General features: G+C 35.0%; 1 protein-coding gene across 1 annotated transcript in view; it reads left to right on the top strand.

Annotated features, from left to right (window-relative positions):
* Positions 1-1014: 1014 nt before the first annotated feature.
* CABCOCO1 (ciliary associated calcium binding coiled-coil 1) overlaps positions 1015-19114 on the top strand; it is a gene marked incomplete at its 5' end in the record, with an annotated part of 32763 nt that continues 14663 nt past the window's right edge. Inside the window, 3 exons of the mRNA XM_080822936.1 lie at positions 1015-1083; positions 11212-11315; positions 16053-16222. Coding sequence (XP_080679062.1) covers positions 1015-1083; positions 11212-11315; positions 16053-16222 — 343 coding nt within the window. The remainder of the gene's footprint in view (positions 1084-11211; positions 11316-16052; positions 16223-19114) is intronic.

Genomic DNA, 19114 nt, shown 5'->3' with positions numbered 1-19114 from the left:
GGGAAACCAAAACATTTATGTAATGTCTGATTTTTACAGTAAACTTTCTGCATAGCAACCCCCATGCAGGTAAATTCAAAGTGAATTTTCAAAGCGGGTGTTGTCATCAGAGAAGAATACTAATAGAGCCACTAGATATATTATTTGTAAATGCTTTATTACGGAAAATCTCAAACATATCTAAAATATAGTGTAATGACCCCGCCTCCTCCATATACTCAATCTTGATTGACCTACCATAACTCCACTCAATGATCCAAACCCCTCCCCTCACTATTTTGGAGTAAATGTAAATATTGTATCACTTCATCATCCCTAAATCTGTCAGTATGCATCACTAATAGGAGCCTCCTTTTTTTTCTTTTCTCTTTTTTTTTTTTTTTAAGATTTTACTTACTTATTTGACAGAGAGAGCCAGCGAGAGAGAGAGAGAACACAAGCAGGGGGAGTGAGGGAGAAGCGGGATTCCCTCCGGAGCAGCTAGCCCCATTCGGGGCTTCATCCCATGATCCTGGGCTCATGATCTGAGCCAAAGGCAGACACTTCTGGACTGAGCCACCCAGGAGCCCCAACCTTCTTTTTTTTTCTTAATAACATCATATAGCCTTAAAATTACAATAACTCCTTAATATCCAAAATCAATGATCAAGTTCCAAAAATATATCTCACTTTAATATTCATTGAGAACTTGCTATGCTAGCATTAGACACCTCTCCACATACTAACTCATTTAAATTGCTGTAATTTAAATTGCCTTTTTTCCCCCTTCTTGCTTTCATTCTTACTAAAAGGAACAAGTCTGTCTCTACCAGATGATTCAAAGCGCTCCTGAGGGGGGTCTTTCCCGGCAGAGGAGCCCTGCAGAGGCCTCGGCCCCGCCCCTGAGCGGCCCAAGTTCCGACCCGGAAGTCTCCTCGCGGAGGGATTCGCTCCCCAGACTCGCGCCTGCGGCCCCGCCTCGGTTGCCTAGGCGACGAAGGGCCGCAACTCCGGGGCGAGATCCTGAGGATGTCCATGGGGACCACTCCCGGGGGGACGACCCCCGCGGCGACGACCCCGGCGGGAACCACACCCGAGTCGGAGGTACGCCGCCCCTTCCCGGCACCCGCGATCCTCGACCTCACGCCTCAGGCCCACGCGATCCGCGGCTGGAGCCCGTCCCCAGGGAGGCGCCTGGCTCCCGGATGGGGAGCGCGGCGACGAGTGGCGGCGGGGCAGGGAGCGGACCGGAGCGGACCGGAGTGGACCGGAGTGGACCCGAGCGGTGCCAGGGTCGACCCGAGCGGTGCCGGGGTCCGGGAAGCGCCCTGCGCTCCCCGAGCCTTGCCGCCGGCCGCGCCCCTGCCCCGGAGCGCCGCGAGAGGTGCCCTGGAGTGAAAACTGTAGAAATTCCTCCCTTGGTCGGTTCCAGGTCCCCGCGACCTCACAACGCCGTGCTCTGCCAACGCTCTGCCCTTGAAACGGGATCTTGGAATCTAAAATGGACCTCTCCCTTTTGGAAAGTGCTGCTAATTCTTTTGCAGTGATCATAGCTCCTATTGCTCAAAGGTGTCATGGAATAATAACTCTTCATTGTTAGTAGATTGATTAATATTTGAAGGTCAGGGCTTGGTGTCTCCCTGATTATTTTACCACTTATCTAAATACGGAGATACATGATAGGACAAAGGAGGGGCCCTGGAAAATCGACCTTTTGGTTTTGGCTTAGTTGCTCATCATCCACTTGTCTCTTTACGAAGGTTAACTTTCTCCAGTGGTTTCCTGTACGTGGGGAAAAAAAAGAAGAAGAAGAAGAAGAAGAAAGGATTTATCTTTAGGCCCCTCCCAACACCAGCTCTCAATAATAAATGGGTTTTAGATAACTTTAATTGCTCATAAGCTTAGTATCCTGAGATTTTAATTAAGAACATATCTGCTATTCCAGATACTGCTAAAAGAAAATGTTTAAATCTTCACACGGAGTCCATCATGTTCTAGAAAGTTTTTTCTTGAGTTTTTTTTAAGACTGAAGGTGAATAATAATGTTGTAATTAACATGGGTATACTCAACTCCCTTAGTCTAAATAACATTTTTTGTGCAGAAGCTAAGTATTAGCTGCTATTTTCTAAATGTAGAAACACACAGCCAATAATCTGGTGCCTTGCCGCAGAGATATATACAAGTCGTTCCCAATCCAGATTCTTCCCAATACTGCAGACCACTAAATTAGCACACTGTCCTATGAGCCTGTTGAAATTAGCATACATTAAAAATACATTTTAATGTGATAAACTGATTACTAAGCTAGTTACTCCCTTGTGATCTCTAATGTAAGTAATACAATTTCGAAAGTGGCAGAGAAAATTTCCCAATTAAGTCGTGTTATTTAAAATTATACAAAAATTTACCTAACAAAATGCGCAATTGTCAGTGTACACTTGTATGTATGTACTTATCCATGTAGATATAGATACGTCCTTTCTGATAATTTGGGGCGGATGAATCTGCACTTCAAAAAAAATAAAGGAAGAAAAGAAAAAGAAATACCCCCCCCCAACCCCGTTCTTTTTTGAAGATGCAAAGAAGTGCTATGCCCCAAGGGAAAAGAAAATCACTTTTATTTTTTGGATGGGTCAGATGAGTTGAGTTAATTATAGACCCCGGGAGATTGCCATCTTAGCACTGTTGGTGGGCACATTTGTTAACTTCTTGGAGGAGCAGGTATTCCCTGTGACAAGCAATTCAGAAAATATTCAGTCTTTTAGTTGGTAACAAACTGAAGAAATCAGGAGGGAATTTGGACTCATTGAGCTGTACTCGCTTAGCCTGTACTGAGATGAACAGGCTGATACACTGCATGGTAGAACCCAGTTTCTATTCCAATGATAGCAGGGTTCCTCTAGGTCACAGAGAAGCCAGTGGATCTGTAGAGCCTGCATTCTTTAGAGTAATGAGGTATGTTGGCTGCCCATTTGTGCCCACAATATGTTTTAGGGGTTATATGGAAAAGATGGCAGATACTCCTCTTTCAGTTAGATACTGAAAAGTTCTTCTTAGGTCAGATTCTTTCCAGTGTTGATCTCCGAAGACCTGAGGAGGACCATGGGGAAGGATGCCAAAATTATTACTTAAAATACTGTTGAGAAGACAGTACTAATATTCCTCAAAATGTTAATATACTGTAGTATTATTTATAAAACATTTAGAACTTCTGGGAGTAGTGGCTGTGGGTGTGGAGAATTTGACAAACATTTGGGCTTGTCCTTCTTTTTATTAGTGGTCTTTGGGTTTCCTTTCTTATTTTCAAAGTCCTGTTTCTCCTGTTTTCATCCTCCCTTTCAGATGATGCAAGTAATCTTTGCTCATTTCCTAATATATAAAGTATTGTTTTACTAAGGTTTAGCCTTTAAGATGGCTAAAATTAATTTTTGATAGATATATTTGATATATTTGAAATGAGTACCTAATTTTATTTTCTTCTAGACATGAACTATCAATTATGCCAGCTTCATTTACTAAATAAACCATCCTCTCTCTTCCCATTGAGAATGGACTACCACTATCACATTATGTGTATATACATGTGAATGAACACAAGGATGGGCAGAATAGTGGAACAGAATAGAGACTCCAAACATTTATTTATTTATACACACACACACACATATGTATACATGTGTATGCATTTTTGAATTTCTGAAAATTTATATATATTATTATAGATATATTTTTGAGTATCTTTTTCTTTTCCACTGACCAGTTTTCCCATTCTTATGTCAATGCCATACTATTTTATTTTTAGCTTTAATATCTAATTTGGAAAGGTTCCTCTCACTATTTTTATTTTTAAAAATATATCTATTCTTCCATGAGAATTTTAAAAAATTATTTTATAAAGTTCTAGAATGATACAGTTGAGATTTAAAATTGCCATCACGTTACATTTATAATGTAGGAAGGATTTAATTTTTTTTAAGGTTTCCAATAAATCTCCTTTATTAAGTTTTTTATTAAACTTTTGATAAAGTTTATAATTTCTATAGGTCCTATATCTTTCTTATTATATTTATAACCAAGTATAGTTTAATCAGATTTCTGCCTTTTCCATTTCTAATTAGTTTTGAATATAGAGAAAAGCAATCAGCCTTTATATATTTGTGTTATGTTACCATCTTATCAAATTTCTTATTAACTGAAACCATGTTAGTACAATGTCAGGTGTCTTAGGTATACAACCATGTAATCTTCAAATAAAGATTTCTTTATTTCTTCATTTTTAATATTTAAGCCACATGTTTAGTTTTCTAATTATATTAGTTAGAATTTCTACAGAGTGTTAAATTACAATAATGTCACTAGCCAGAATCCCTTTTTAGTTTCTGGTTTAATGAGAATGACTTCAGTTTTTTACCATTCAGTCTGATGTTTTGACAAATAATCTTTTTTGTGTTTAAGCTATTTTTTTCTTTTCATGTTTTACTAAGAGTTTTGCTCCTGAATTCTAGCAAGTGCCCGCTTATTATTTCATTATTATATCATTTTTTATCATTTAATTTGACACAAAAAGTATCTTGTTAATGATGATTCATCCTTGAATTTCTGAAATTAATCTTATTTGGTCATAATGATGGCTTATTTTTCCTAGTACACTGTTGGATTCAACTTTCTAAAACAATATTTTAATTAAAATTTTTACATCTGAATTCATGAATGATTTTGATTTATAATTTCCATTTTGTGCTTGTTTAGGTTTTTGTGTGTAGACTCTCCCAGCTTCTTAAAAATGAATTGTCTACAGTCTGTAATTATTAGTCTAACAGAATTTATCTGTTTTTCATTGTTAGGTAGAACTTCAAGTGTACAACTATCTGGGCGTGGTGACTTTTTTAAAAAGTAGACTTACAGTTTAGTTTATGTGGTCAGTTCCGTTCTCTTTCTTACCCCTGTTCAAATTTGATAATTTACACATTGTCTTATAATTTTCAAATGTAAGTCTATAGAATGTGTTGTATGTTTACTTTTTCATTTCATCATGTTTGCCAAATATTTTTGCCTATTTTATTCATCACTTTAAAGAACTAGTTCTTACTTTCACTTATCCTTCTTTAATCTGTTAGTTTTTTTTTAAAATATCTTTCTTTTTCTTAAATTGGCTCCTTAGCATGGCCTGGACTGTAATGAGGCAAGTAGGGCAGTCTTCTTGGGCATAAAATTTAAGAGATGCCAGAAATTCAGTAGTCAAGATACTTGACTTCAGTGGAAGGCATTTTTTTTAAATTAAAAGTTAATACAAAAAGCTCATAGTGGATCAAAATTTTAAATAAAGACGGAATCAGTAGTACTGATCTTTCCTTTTGCCTCAGACTCTGACATGGCTCAACACAGTGTTGCTCCTTAGTTCATTTATTTTCATGCTTGAAGAGAGACTTTCTAAGTATAGAAATTGTAGGCTAGTCTATAGTCTTTATGACTGTGAAACCCCTCTTAGTCATCTTTGATGAACTATGTTATCTTTTTTTAAATGAAAATTTATTAAGAATCTTTTGGGGGACACCTGGGTGTCTCAGTTGGTTAAGCAACTGCCTTCGGCTCAGGTCATGATCCTGGAGTCCCAGGATCAAGTCCCACATCAGGCCCTCTGCTCATCAGGGAGCCAGCTTCTCCCTCTGCCCCTCGCCCCTTTCATGCTCTCTCTCTCTCTCTCTCTCAAATAAATAAAATCTTTAAAAAAAGAAAAAAAAAGAATCTTTTGGGATACTACCAGTGATGGACAGAAATATATCTCAAAAGCTTAAATTCTAGAAGGAAGACATACAATGTGGAAAGTTTAGGTGAATAAGAGAAGAAATTCAGAGAAAAGATTATCTGGCATGTAATATTAGGCTTACAATTTTATTGCTTCTGGAATAATTGCTAAAATTACCAGGTGGTGGAATAAAATGAGTTACAGTGAAGTTTAGCTTATGTATTTTTCTAGTCAGAGGTGGAATTTTACAGAGAAAACCAAATTACATATCACATTTTTATTAGCCTATTCATGAATTTTGTATTGTATCTTTAATTTTTATAAGTCAGAATATATGTGTTGAAAGATTAAAGAGTTTTACCACCTTATATCCTTTCAAGTGCAAGGCACTATATAAACAAACAAGAAAGAGCACTAGTTTAAAATAGGTTCGGGAATTCAATTTAAGACAAAAGAAAACAAAACAAAAACCAGAGGCAAACCCTCCTACAAGATGATTATCTTAAACTATCATGTTTTAGTAAAAAATGAGGTACTAATATTAGGCATCTTACCTAGAATTATTATTGTACAAAAGGTTTAAGATTATTGTATTCCCTTTCATACAGTCTTGTGTGACCTATTTTTCTCTATCCAGAAAATTTTCACATCAAATAAAATTGATCTGAATGTCTGTACAGTGTACCTTCCATGCATATTTTTATTAATAATGACAGTAATCTTGTGTTTTAAAACATTTCAAAATGATTTTTTACCATGAATTCAGCTTAGATTCGAATGACTTGCTGTAAGTCACAAAATTAATCAGTAGTCAAACACTCTGAGCCCTCTAAATCCAAGTCCTACTATTCATCATTCACTATCATCTAATAATGTCATCAGATGATAGAGATGAATTCAGACAGTCGATTAACAACCTATGTTGACATAACTAGCATCTGCAGAATTGTAAAAAGAAGTAAAAGATTGAATGACTGTCCCTGAGGAATTTATAGTCTAATGGAGTTGACAGTATAGGAATAATTATACTTTACAGCTAATAATAAAAAACATAACCAACAAACATTTAACAAATATGTAGTCATATGTTATTGACTAGAATACCATCCTGTCTAAAAACTGAGTTCATACAATGCAATTTACAAGATCTGAGAGCCTACTAGGTGAAAGGTGTTCTATTAGGTACTAAAATATTTTTTTTCTTATTGAGTTTATAAACTAATTGAATAACCAGTTTAGTTACTTTGCTAATCCTAGGTTACAAAAAGATAGCTAATAAAGTAGCACATTTTATGTCTAAATTAGATTTTTAAAAATAAAAATACAATAACCTAATATTAAATACAAACATTAAGTTGTTTGCCATTACCAATAAGTTTTAGTTTGGGGATTTTAGTACTCTTAGAAAGAAATAAGGAAAATGTAAGATGTGGTCTTGTTAGCTATAGCAAAGCATTTTGTTCTTCTTATTCCCTAGAACCCATTCACATGGAAGGATAAATTAATATTTATTGAATTGAAAACATTTGCCCCCACCCTCCCCCAAAATCTCACAGTTTTTTATTTTTATGGAGCTACTGCTTTTTACCTCTGCTTCTCAGTCTCCTCTTCCATCCCTCTTTCACAGCTCTTCTCCCCATGCTCTGGCTCTGGGCAGTTTTACCCATTCTCATACTTGGAGTGACTCTTAAGCCAATATTTTTAAACTGGATTTTTCTGAGTCTAGCGTTTCTAATTACCTTCTAAACATTTCTTCCTCGATATGCGTATTCTACCTTAAATTCAACCACTGAAATCAAACTTATCATGTCGCCCTCTTGGGCATCATCTTCCAATGCTTTTATTTTTATTGGTGTAACAAGAGTACCACATACGGTTTTTACAGAATGTACTCTGAACAAAAGGACTCAGCTTCTGGAGGGCCTGAGAATTTCCACCTTTCTCTTTTTTCAGTCATCTATTTCAGATACGCATACTATTTATTCTTACAACTTTTAGTCCCCCAGATAACGTTGCATTCACCCCTTTCTTTTCATGCACACTGCTAGGAACCCAGTGCAATCCCATGCCTCATTCCTGACCAGTTTCAAAGACATTGTCATTGAACTTTCCTCTGTGTCCTTTCTCTGCTCCTTTCCTTCCTTCATTCCCCTACAAATTGCCTTTCCTTAAAGGACAGTTTTATCTTGTCATTTCACTGCTAAAAAACTTCATGGGTTCCTTACTGTCTGTAGTATTAAGAACAAACTCTTCAGGGGCATCTGGGCGGCTCAGCAGTTAAGTGTCTGCCTTCAGCTCAGGTCATGATCCCAGGACCCTGGGATCGAGCCCCACATCAGGCTCTCAGCTCAGCGGGAAGCCTGCTTCTCCCTCTGCCCCTCCTCCCACTCTTTCTCTCAATCTCTCTCTCAAATAAATAAATAAAAATCTTTAAAATAAATAAATAAAGAACAAACTCTTCAGCTTGTCATTCTTTGACCAGCCAAGGATCTAAAGTATTTGTGATCTCTTGTGCAATATGTTGCATTTTGTAATCACTCAGTAAATATTTATTCAAGTATTAAATTTGAGATCTCCCACAACATATTCCCAATGCCCACTTCCCACTTAGGTCCAACTAGTCCCTGACTTATACCCAAGGCACCATTGTGTGAATTACTTGATATTTACAGAACCAGTCCACAAGTATTCTGTTGCTGATTCATTCCATCATTCTTGTCCAGTCTTACCAAGTGCATTTCTGGACCTCCTCTCTATAGGCTTTCTTTGTCCTGTGTCTATTCTTGTCCTTTTATTATGACTCACTTATTTTATTTTCTCGTTTTAAAGTCACCCTTGGTTTGTTCCTTCCACTAGATGTTAAGTTATTGAGGCTAACAAGTGTTTTTTACTTGTCTTTGCCTCCTCCTGAGCCCCACACTCAATGAGGAATATGTAGGTATTTTTTAAAGTTTGTAATTGACTCATTCTTGTTCGATCAGTTCCTGGATGCCTAAGAGGACACATACAACAAGACCACAGTCCTCCATTAAAAACTCCAGATACCCAAGCAAAGATGAGGCTCATGCTCCTTTTCCTTTCTGAGTCTTTAGATGCTTTTACTGTATCTGCTCTCATCTCCTTGGCTTGCATTTGATTTCCATCCTGCATGAAGCAAGCACCCACTTGGCTGGTCCTGTGGGACCCACTCTGGGTCCTCAGACTTGGGTTGCCTGCATCATCTTGGTAATTATGAAGTGACACTCAGAGGAACAATGGTACCCCCAAATTAAGTCTGCACAGCATAATTTGACTTTTGGGGATTGCTAAGTTCCTCCTCTGTGAAACAGAGTTGGCGTAATGCTGTTGTAATTTCTGTCTCTGTGCACCTCTGTGTAACTGGTCTATTTTCTGGGGAAAAGGAAAACTGGGAGAACTGATATGGGACCTATTCTCATTCCCTATTCTCACTCTCTTTTCATTCCCTGTGTTCTGGATTGCTTTAGTTGGCTCTGAAACTTTACTCTCACTTTAATTGTAAGACTCTCTGGTTCAGTTCTTGGACAGTTTTTCTTTTTTTTCTTTTTTTTTAAGATTTTATTTATTTATTTGACAGAGACCACAAGTAGGCAGGGAGGCAGAGAGAAAGGGGGAAGCAGGCTCCCCGCCGAGCAGAGAGCCTGATGTGGGGCTCGATCCCAGGACCCTGAGATCATGACCCGAGCCGAAGGCAGAGGCTTAACCCACTGAGCCACCCAGGTGCCCCTGGACAGTTTTTCTTAAGGCTATTAGCTGGCATAAGAGACTGAATCACTCAGCTCCAAAGAAAAGGGACACTTGTTTCTTCCCATCAGAAAGTGTTTTTAGGTGACTAAGAACCCAGGGAAGTGTCAGAAGTTATTTCTTATGTAGCAGTCCCTATAGAGGAAATCTTCTGCATGATAATTTATTTGTGGCTTGCCAGGAACACACACTTAAGACTGATCATCCAAGTCCTCCAAACCCCCACAGTGATTTAAGACTGTCACTGGGAGAAACCAAGACACATTTGGGGATGATCAGCCTATTGGTGACTCTCTGGGAAGTTCTTCCCATAAGCAGCACATTTGATCCACCACATTTTCCCTAGAATAGAACGCAGACTTCTAAGTCTTTCTTTCTTTCTCATTGCTGGGTGGATGTCTCTTCATTGTAATAATATGATGTTGGTATTGCATTGAGGACTGGTGGCCAATCCTGTTGAGGGCCAAAACTCTTAGAATAAAGAAGTGGTCCTACTATACCCCTAGTTGCACTGGGTTTTCAGCTTCTAGGGGTAAGATATATGGCATGCTGGTCACTGCCGGGTAGACGTTGTGTCCTTTAATGAAACATAGTGGATATTTCAGTGAGACACATGGCAGACTGGTTACTGCTGGGTGGATGTCTGCTTGCTGAATTTCCTAGAGACATGTAATCTACCAAAACTAAAGCAATAAAAGAGAGAGAGAGAGAGAGAAAATTTGAGCAAACCAGTTACTAGCAATGAAATTTACTCAGTAACCAGAAAATGCCCAAAAAACAAAAGCATGGGACCAGATGGCTTCACAGGCAAATTCTACCAAACATTTAAAGAAATGTTAATACCTGTTCTTCTCAGACTATACCAAAAAAATACAAGAGGAAGGAAAACTCCCAAATTCCTTCTATGAAGATAGTATCACCTCGATACCCAAACCAGATAAAGACACCACAAAAAAGAGAAGTACTGACCAATATCTCTCATGAATAAAGATGCAAAAATCCTTAATATCCTTAAATCCTGTATATATAATATTATATAATATATAATAAGAATATGTGGGATGTATAACATAGTATTATATAATATTTTATTTAACAGAATATATAATTAATTATAATTATTAACAATAATTTAATATAATATATAATAATTTATTATATGATACTATATATAATAAGCTATATATAATATATACACATTATTCAGCCATAAAAAAGAATAAAATCTTGCCATTCATGACAACATGGATAGAGCTAGAGAATGTAATGCTAAGTGAAATAAAGTAGAGAAAGACAAATACCATATGATTTCACTTGTATGTGTAATTTAAGAAACAAAACAAATGAACAAAGGTTAAAAAAGAGACAAACTAAAGGACAGACTCTTAACTACAGAGAATAAACTGATGGTTACTGAAGGGGAGGAGGGGGATGTGGAATTAAAGAGTACGTTATCATGATGAAAAAAAAAAACAAAAACGAGTTTGTTAATTGAAAGCCATCACCCAGTTTTAAATATGCATAAAAGACAGTTTAACTAGACATTCAACTTTTGAGAGGTACCATTACTTGAAAATGAAGAGAAAAATGATTATCTAGAAGACTGTTGTGTTTCACTTTTATTTCTGATAGCAACTAGAAACAGTAAGCACATTTTGATATTATTGGGTTAATAATATTATTTAAATAACTCATTCCTGTTGTTTTGTTTTTGTTTTGGTAGAGAGATGCTGAATTCCAGGAACATGCAAAGATTCTGTCTCCAGATTTTCTTTCGGCTGCTCAAATCACTGAAATGCTGGCAGAGGACATAGATGGAGTTCAACAGTAAGCATTTCAATATTACAACCAAATATAAAACAGTTCTAATTCTGCATCTGTAAATGATCACAATATCCTATTACATATTTTAAACTTTTTTCTAAAGAATTGTTATTATATCGTGCAAATATAGATAGATATGTAGATATAGATATAGATATAGATATATCTCCAAATACATATAATCCCCAGAGTCTGGAACACCAAAATTCTCAAACAACTGACTTTTTACACTGCTCAGCTGTCATCTTTATGCGAGAAATGCATTTCAGACCAACATGCAAATGTTAATAGAGAATAGGGATTTATTGTTAAAAGCAGTCTTTAACATATGCTGTCTTCTACTTCTTTTCTCTTTCATTCGTAAAACTGTCAATTATGCACAGTAACCTTTAGGTCTTCTGTCTCATCATGACAAGAATAAGTTGTTTTTTCTGTAATATTAAGAATTAATATATTTTAATACTTTGGAAATTCTGAGTATTAGCCATCCACCTGTGATTTTTATTGGATATGAAGCTATACTAAATACTCTAATTTCATGTTTTTTCCTAAAAATGTGAATATAACTGAATTTATGGGAATAATTCTAATACATGTACATCTCATTCTCAAGACCATTGATTTCTATAGCAAATCATTTACGTAGAACTCTAATCAGATATATATAACACACAAGTTCCTAAAATGTGTTTTGAGTAATCAGTCATCTTAAAAGTTATCTTGCTCTAATAATATGAAGACTGATTGACTATAATGTGTAGAGAGCCCACTTTACACATGACGTGATGTTCTGGACTGTAATGTCTCTTCTGCAGGCCAGTCATCTGGATGTTAGGAAGGTATTGTGGACCATAATGGACAAATAGAAAATGACTCTGTCAGTGGCTATCATTTGCAAATCTTTCAAATATTGTGTAATAGAGGTGATTTACTACTAAGAAGGAAATATGACAGATGTACTGGCTGGAAGAAAAATCTGAGAAGGGAAGACATATTAAGAGCAGACAAATGACACTGACAGGCCTTTTCCCAGGATGGTCTTCAGTTTCAGGGCCTGCAAATCTTGCTAGAAATCCTGGTATCTGTGATTTGGCCATATTGCTTACCATCTATATCTTTGTAAGTATTAAGTCAATTAAAAATTTCACAGATTTGTAAAGAAGTATATCATGGTAATTTTAACATTTTTATAGAAATGAATGGCCATTGGAAATTCTGAATTTTAGTATCAGAATTGATAAGCAAAATTCTTTTATTAGTATCACTGATTATTTATGCTTTAATTAAATAATTTCCATTCCTAGATAATTCCAAATATTGACCATTAAAGTGCAAAAAATAGGTATTTCATACTAGGCAAAATAATATGATGACAGATATTTCTTAGAGTTTACAATTTATTTGTATTAAATATCAAAAATGTTATATTAAATGCAATTAATATTAAATAAAAGATCATGCAAACAAATTTTTTATACTTGTTTCTTTCTTACCATATCTTAAGTTGTACTATGTACCATACCTTGTGTGACAATCTTTTTTTCCCACTTAATGGCTCTTTGTTGCCAAATATTTAAATTCTGAAAGTATTTTTAATCTTTAAGCAGTGATGTCTAGGGTGAAGGAAATAACACAGAGGGTGATACAGAAGTTAACTGTATAAAAACAGCCACGTTCAATATGGGTTGACCTTTTAGACTGTTTCATTAATAGAATTCACCTGAAGTAATCTCAGATTTTGGATATCAATTTTGGATAAATGACAGTGTTATGTCAGGAGCTATTTCTTTGCAGAGTAATTTTTTTGAGGTTCTTTATAAGATTTTTGTAATAGTAATCCTGAAATATTTGCAATCAATCATTCACTTCCCATTTAAAATAGCATTATTATAGATAGGGATTATATACTTTTCAAAATGACAGAAATATAATTTAGGTACCCTGTCACCAAGTAACAGAAGTATGCCAAAATCATGCAGTCTACAAAGCTATAAACCTATTTAAATAAAGTATAGGAAATCACATTTCCCTACATTTTAAAATTAAAAACTGTTTCATGAAAGCAGCCAACCAAATGAAACATTATAGTATCATTAATACATATTTCTAGATTACACTTCAAGTAAAGTTAAACCTCTGAGTACATTTCTCATGATCTCCTAACTATTATCAAACATTCATGCTTTTAATGTAACCCTGATTTTTTACAGATACACCCAAATCCTTTTTGAAAAAAATATTAAGGACTAAATTGAAAATAATTAAACACAGAAATAACCCTGAGAGATCTTTTAATAACCTTCCATAACTGGGCTTCCATGAGCTGTTCAGCTCTTGCCTTAAGGCTTATTTCTGAATGTCATCATATTTAAAAAATAAGATGCACTCCAATTTCAAGAGCATGTAGGAATAATGTAATACCTTTCCTGGGCTTCTTGATGAGACGAAGTAGATAGTTACATCACCTGTCACTATAGTAAAACTTCCTAAATCCCAGTTAAGTATCTTTCTCTTTCCCCATAGTCTCTAATGCCACAGCTATAGCCTTCTCTCCTCTCCCACGTCCCGTCTTCCCTTATCCCCAGACGAAAAACTTAAAGATTTGCCAGTAAAATGCATGGAACCTTTGCATTCAAATTGCAGCAGCATCTTGCTCCAGATGCTTCCCTGCATAACCTCCTTTGGGGTGAAATATGTGAGCAGAGAATAGAAATGGTGAATATTCAGCCCTGCAATTGAAGTTGAAGGTTAAGATTCAAATGGTACTAGGGAAGGTGGTGGAGGGGAGGTGGGGGAGAGCAAAGATAGAGGTAGTCAAAGAAGTTTCACTAAAATACTCTTAGACAAATAGTTGGCTTCATTTAAATATAATCAGACACTGAAAAAATGAAAATTAAAAGCAAAGAGCACATCAACTATTTAAGTCAAATATTTAATTTTTTTTTAAGGAACAGCATGGAGATGGCAGATGAAATGTACAGTTAGAAGGAAGACTAACTGTTGGGAATAAAATGTTCAGAGGTATTTGACTCCAGAGTTGATTGACTCAAGTCCTCCATAGTATCATCAAGAAATTTATAATTTTAGAATTGATTTTCTTATGACTATAAGATGGCTGCCAGTAGCAATCAAACATACTTATTTACTCTTGTATTTTTGTTCCACAGAATAAAATAAACCTCATCCTTAAGAATTAGAACAATTTAGAAGAGTGCCCACCACAGACCAGTAGTTACTATAGAGAATACCATATATTGAATACCATTATATTGCATTATGGGAAGAGGGGGAGATTATCTTAATTGGTTTAGAGGAATCAGGACTCACTTTTGCCATTGAGGTCTACCTTGACACCACTGTAGATGAGTTGGATGTTAGAGGTTAAATGCAACATCAGCTTAATTTTTTCCCAAACTTGTTTCATCCTGCTCTATTTATTCTGATTATAGAACCTATTTCAATATTATGAGTAATAAGGACTTCCTTTTTTGAAAATGGTAGTATAAAGTTGTCACACACCCACACACAGTCCTTCAGAAATGACATATAAGCAACAAGGAAATACCAATAACTTCTTTATCCAAACAAGGAGAATGCTATACATCCAAACCACAAAATAGAGGATGACTGCCAGAAGCATTATAGTTCAAGCAGAAGTGGAAGAGAAAGAATGAGAAAGATACACATAGTTGAAGATTTTAGAGTGAGTTAAAAAACGTAATTATTCTCCTAGGTAAGAAGAAAACCCTGAAGTGCTATTTCAAGAACACTTGTTTGCAATAGCAGGACAGGATATACAGGCTTAGAACAGATAATTCTCATATTTACAAGAAATAGATTGTTTATGTTATGGTAATGAGAACCCATCCTACTTTTTTTTTCCTTTCCCCCACTAATTGAAAAAACAGTAAAAAACTAGAATAAATGACACAAACTTATTCTGTACAGAAAATAGCTTGTCACATGGCCAAGTCTGAGTAAAAAAAAAAAAAAAAAAAACAAGGAATATGCATACAAAACCATTTTGAGAAAAAAAAGTAATTAAAGAGTAGGGAGAAAAAAACTGGCAAGAAAGAAAATACAACCAAATGAATATAGCCATGAGCAGAAAAAAAAAAAAAAGATAATCAAACAATTATCATGAATTAAAAAGGACAACTTATGAAGCAACCACAACAAGAGTATAAAATAGAGATATAAAAACTCAAGGAAGAGATAACAAGAAATAAAAGGTAATAAAGCACGTAAAAAGGCAGAGTAGAAAAGAGAGAGCTCTGTAAACAGCCCAAGGGGCAATTAACACTGCTGAAAACACTAAGAGACCTAGAAGATGGTATTGAGAAAAGTATAAAAAAATGAAAAGGAAATGATTTGGAAAAAAAAAATTGAAGGTTAATAGAAAATTATAGCATAGACAAAATGAGTTGCTGTACTTCAAAGACAGAAGAAGGAAGAAGAGGAGGAAGGTGAGAAGGAGAATTACAAGAAGAGACCAAATGGAAGAAGAAGACCAACAATAGTGCTGACTCTTGCTCTCTTTATCTCTTCTTCCTCTTCCCTCTCTCTGTTTTCCTTTTGAATGTCATTGTGGACTTAGAATTTTGATATGACTGAATATTTTTGGATTTAGGGCATTATAGAATTTTCATTCAAGAAAAATATTTGTGTTTTCAAAACTTAGAAAAGGAGCTGTGCATTTTAATGTCTGATTTTAATGTCTGGATTTTCTTTTTGTTACAGAAAATTGAAAAAGTTTTTGAATTTCAAAAACCTTCACACCTGTCTAAAGGAAGCCATTCTACTAGATTATTATGTATCTGGATTTTTGTGGGCTAGAGGAATGGAATTTTCTGTTATTCAATATTCAAAATTTATGACTTTACTAGATATGTTACTTCATAATCTTAGAAGTAAGTACATTATTTTTTCTTTTTTTTAAAAGAAAATTTAGTCCACTATCTAAATTAATGTTCTTAAGCAAAAGTTCCTAATTTTCTTGTAATTCCTTCAGTGAAAATTACAGGTTTATTTTCTGGGTAGAGCAAATATATATAGTTCAACCCTCCTTAAGTTGTGAAATTCAAACAGTATTTAATAGGCTCAAGTTCTCTTAATTAACTTGCCAAAGATATGTTAACTTCATTTTAAAATCTTATCAATGCTATATGTCCCCAAAATGTCATGTAGTTCACATTTATTTAGGTATTTTTTCATTGTTTGAACTGTTTTCATTTCATCTTACCTACAAGTATTACTGGGATATCTCATAAATGACTAATGAGAGGAGGTACTTTTTTTTTTTTTTAAGATTTTATTTATTTATTTGACAGACAGAAATCACAAGTAGGCAGAGAGGCAGGCAGAGAAAGAGAGGAGGAAGCAGGCTCCCTGCCGAGCAGAGATCCCGATGTGGGGCTCAATCCCAGGATCCTGGGATCATGACCTGAGCCGAAGGCAGAGGCTTTAACCCACTGAGCCACCCAGGCGCCCCTGAGAGGAGGTACTTAAGTCGATATCTAAACCCCATTAAATGGACATTACTCACATACACTTAGATTTTGTGACTTTTTTTCTTATATAACTTTGGAATGAGTTACTATAGGAAATTTGGAAATTCTTCCTTAGAGCACTCTTCAGTTGATTTTTTTTTTTTTTCAGAATAAATACAATTGCTTCTTGGAAGAAAGAAAAGAGAGAAATCTATCACTGATATATTGCCAACTCTGTGTGCTAGGCATTAGTTTGGCTCTAATCTTTAACATGCATTATTGAACCTCAGAGCAACTCCTGCATGGGAGGTATTATAACCACTACCTCAGTAGGTTAAGCATCTGCCTTCAGCTCAGGTCATGATCCCAATCTCCTAGGATCAGGCCCTGTGTCAGGCTGCCTGCTCAGTGGGGAGTCTGCTTGTCCCTCTCGCCTGCTCATGCTCTCTTTCTTTCTCTCTCTCTCTCTCAAATAAATAAATAAAATCTTTAAAAAGCAAAAAGATAAATAATTGGAGCAATAGAAGAAAAAAATAATTAAATTTGATAATGAAACTAATTTGTATGATATTAACTGATCAGACAGACTTTGGTTGTTTTTTTTCCCTAATGAGGAAATGGACAAATATTTATAGACTCCTTGAGTACTACATGTCTCTAAACAGTAATCTTTCAACACCATTGCCAAAATTACTTGGCAAACAAGGAACCATGTAACTCTCAACTTGCATGGAAAATAATAATAAATAGATGCCAACTATAAGATGAAATAGATATTGAGATTATATGTTAAAGACTGAAACTGGTATTACAAAAGTGCTTAAATGAACAACCGTGAACATCCTTGAAATAAATTTTAAAAAGAATCATGAAAGAAAAAATGGAAGGTATAAAGAAAAAATAAATGGAAATTTTGGAACAAAATTATACAATAACCGAAATTAAAATCTCATTAGATAGAAATAATAGCAAAATGGAGAAGAGACAAAGGAAAAAAATCAGTGAACTTGAACAAAGAGTGATGGCAATTATCCAATCTGAACAATACAGAGAAAAGAAGATTGGCAAACAAATGAACAAAACCTCAGGGACCTGTGAGACAATTAAAGTTCTGATATACATATTGTTAGAGTCTCAGAAAGACAGCAGAAAGAGTATGTGCTAAACAAACATTTGAAGAAATAATGACTGAAAACTTCCCAAAGTTGGCAAAAGGCATAAATTTATAAATTCAGGAGGCTGATTGGACTACAGACAGACTAAACCAAAAGAAAAACACCATCCACTAACTGGGTCTATTTGACATTTACAGAACAGTCCACCCGAAAACAGAATAGGCATTGTTTTCAAATGCACATGGAATATTCATCAAGGTGGACCATATTCTGGGTCATATAACAATCTTAAATTTAAAATAATTGAAATCATACAAATATGTTGTCTGATCACAAAGGGATTAAACAAGAAATTAATAGCAGAAATATGCCAGGAAAATCTTCAAACACACATTAAACAATACAATTCTAAGTAGTATGTGGGTCTCCTATATCTAAGCAGATACTAGAAAAGATTTGTAAGTAAAAATAGAACATGAAAATTTATGTGGTACAGCTGAGTCAATGATAAGAGGGAAGTTTATATCATTAAATACTTATATTAGAAAAAATCTAAAAATAATCTAAACTTAAGCCTTAGGAAGCCAATTTTTAAAAATAAGCAGAAATCAAGCAGGAAAGAAAGATATACTAAAGAACAGAAATCAATGAAATTGAAAAAAAAACCCAATAGACAAAATCAATGAAACCAAAATCTGGATATTTGAAAATATCAATAAAACTGATAAACATGAAGCAAAACTTGACTAAGGAAGAAAAAAGATACAAGGCACAGATTGTCATTATCAGGGATAAAAAAGATGAGGATATCACTACAGACTCTGTATACATTAAAAGAATATTAGGAAAAAACTACTTATGTACATAAATTAGGAAACAAAAAGGAAATGAACCAAATCCTCCAAAACCACAAACCAGCAAATCTTGTGCAAGATGAAATAGATAACATGATAGTCTTATAACTATTTAAGTGATTGACTTATTTAACGTTTAGGAAAAGATCTCCAGGTCTAGATATTTTCACTGGAAAATTCTATCAAACATTTAATGAAGAAATGCCACCAATTATACATAATCTCTTCCAGAAATAGTAGAAGAAAGAATTCTTCCTAACTCATTTTATGGGGCTAGAATTATCTTCATACCAAAACCTGACAAAGACAGTGTGAAAGAGAGAAACAGAGAGAGAGAGTGAGAA

Source organism: Martes martes (genome assembly GCF_963455335.1).
Source record: "Martes martes genome assembly, chromosome: 14".
Taxonomy (NCBI): Eukaryota; Metazoa; Chordata; class Mammalia; order Carnivora; family Mustelidae; genus Martes; species Martes martes.
This window is presented reverse-complemented; position numbering and strand designations above follow the sequence as displayed.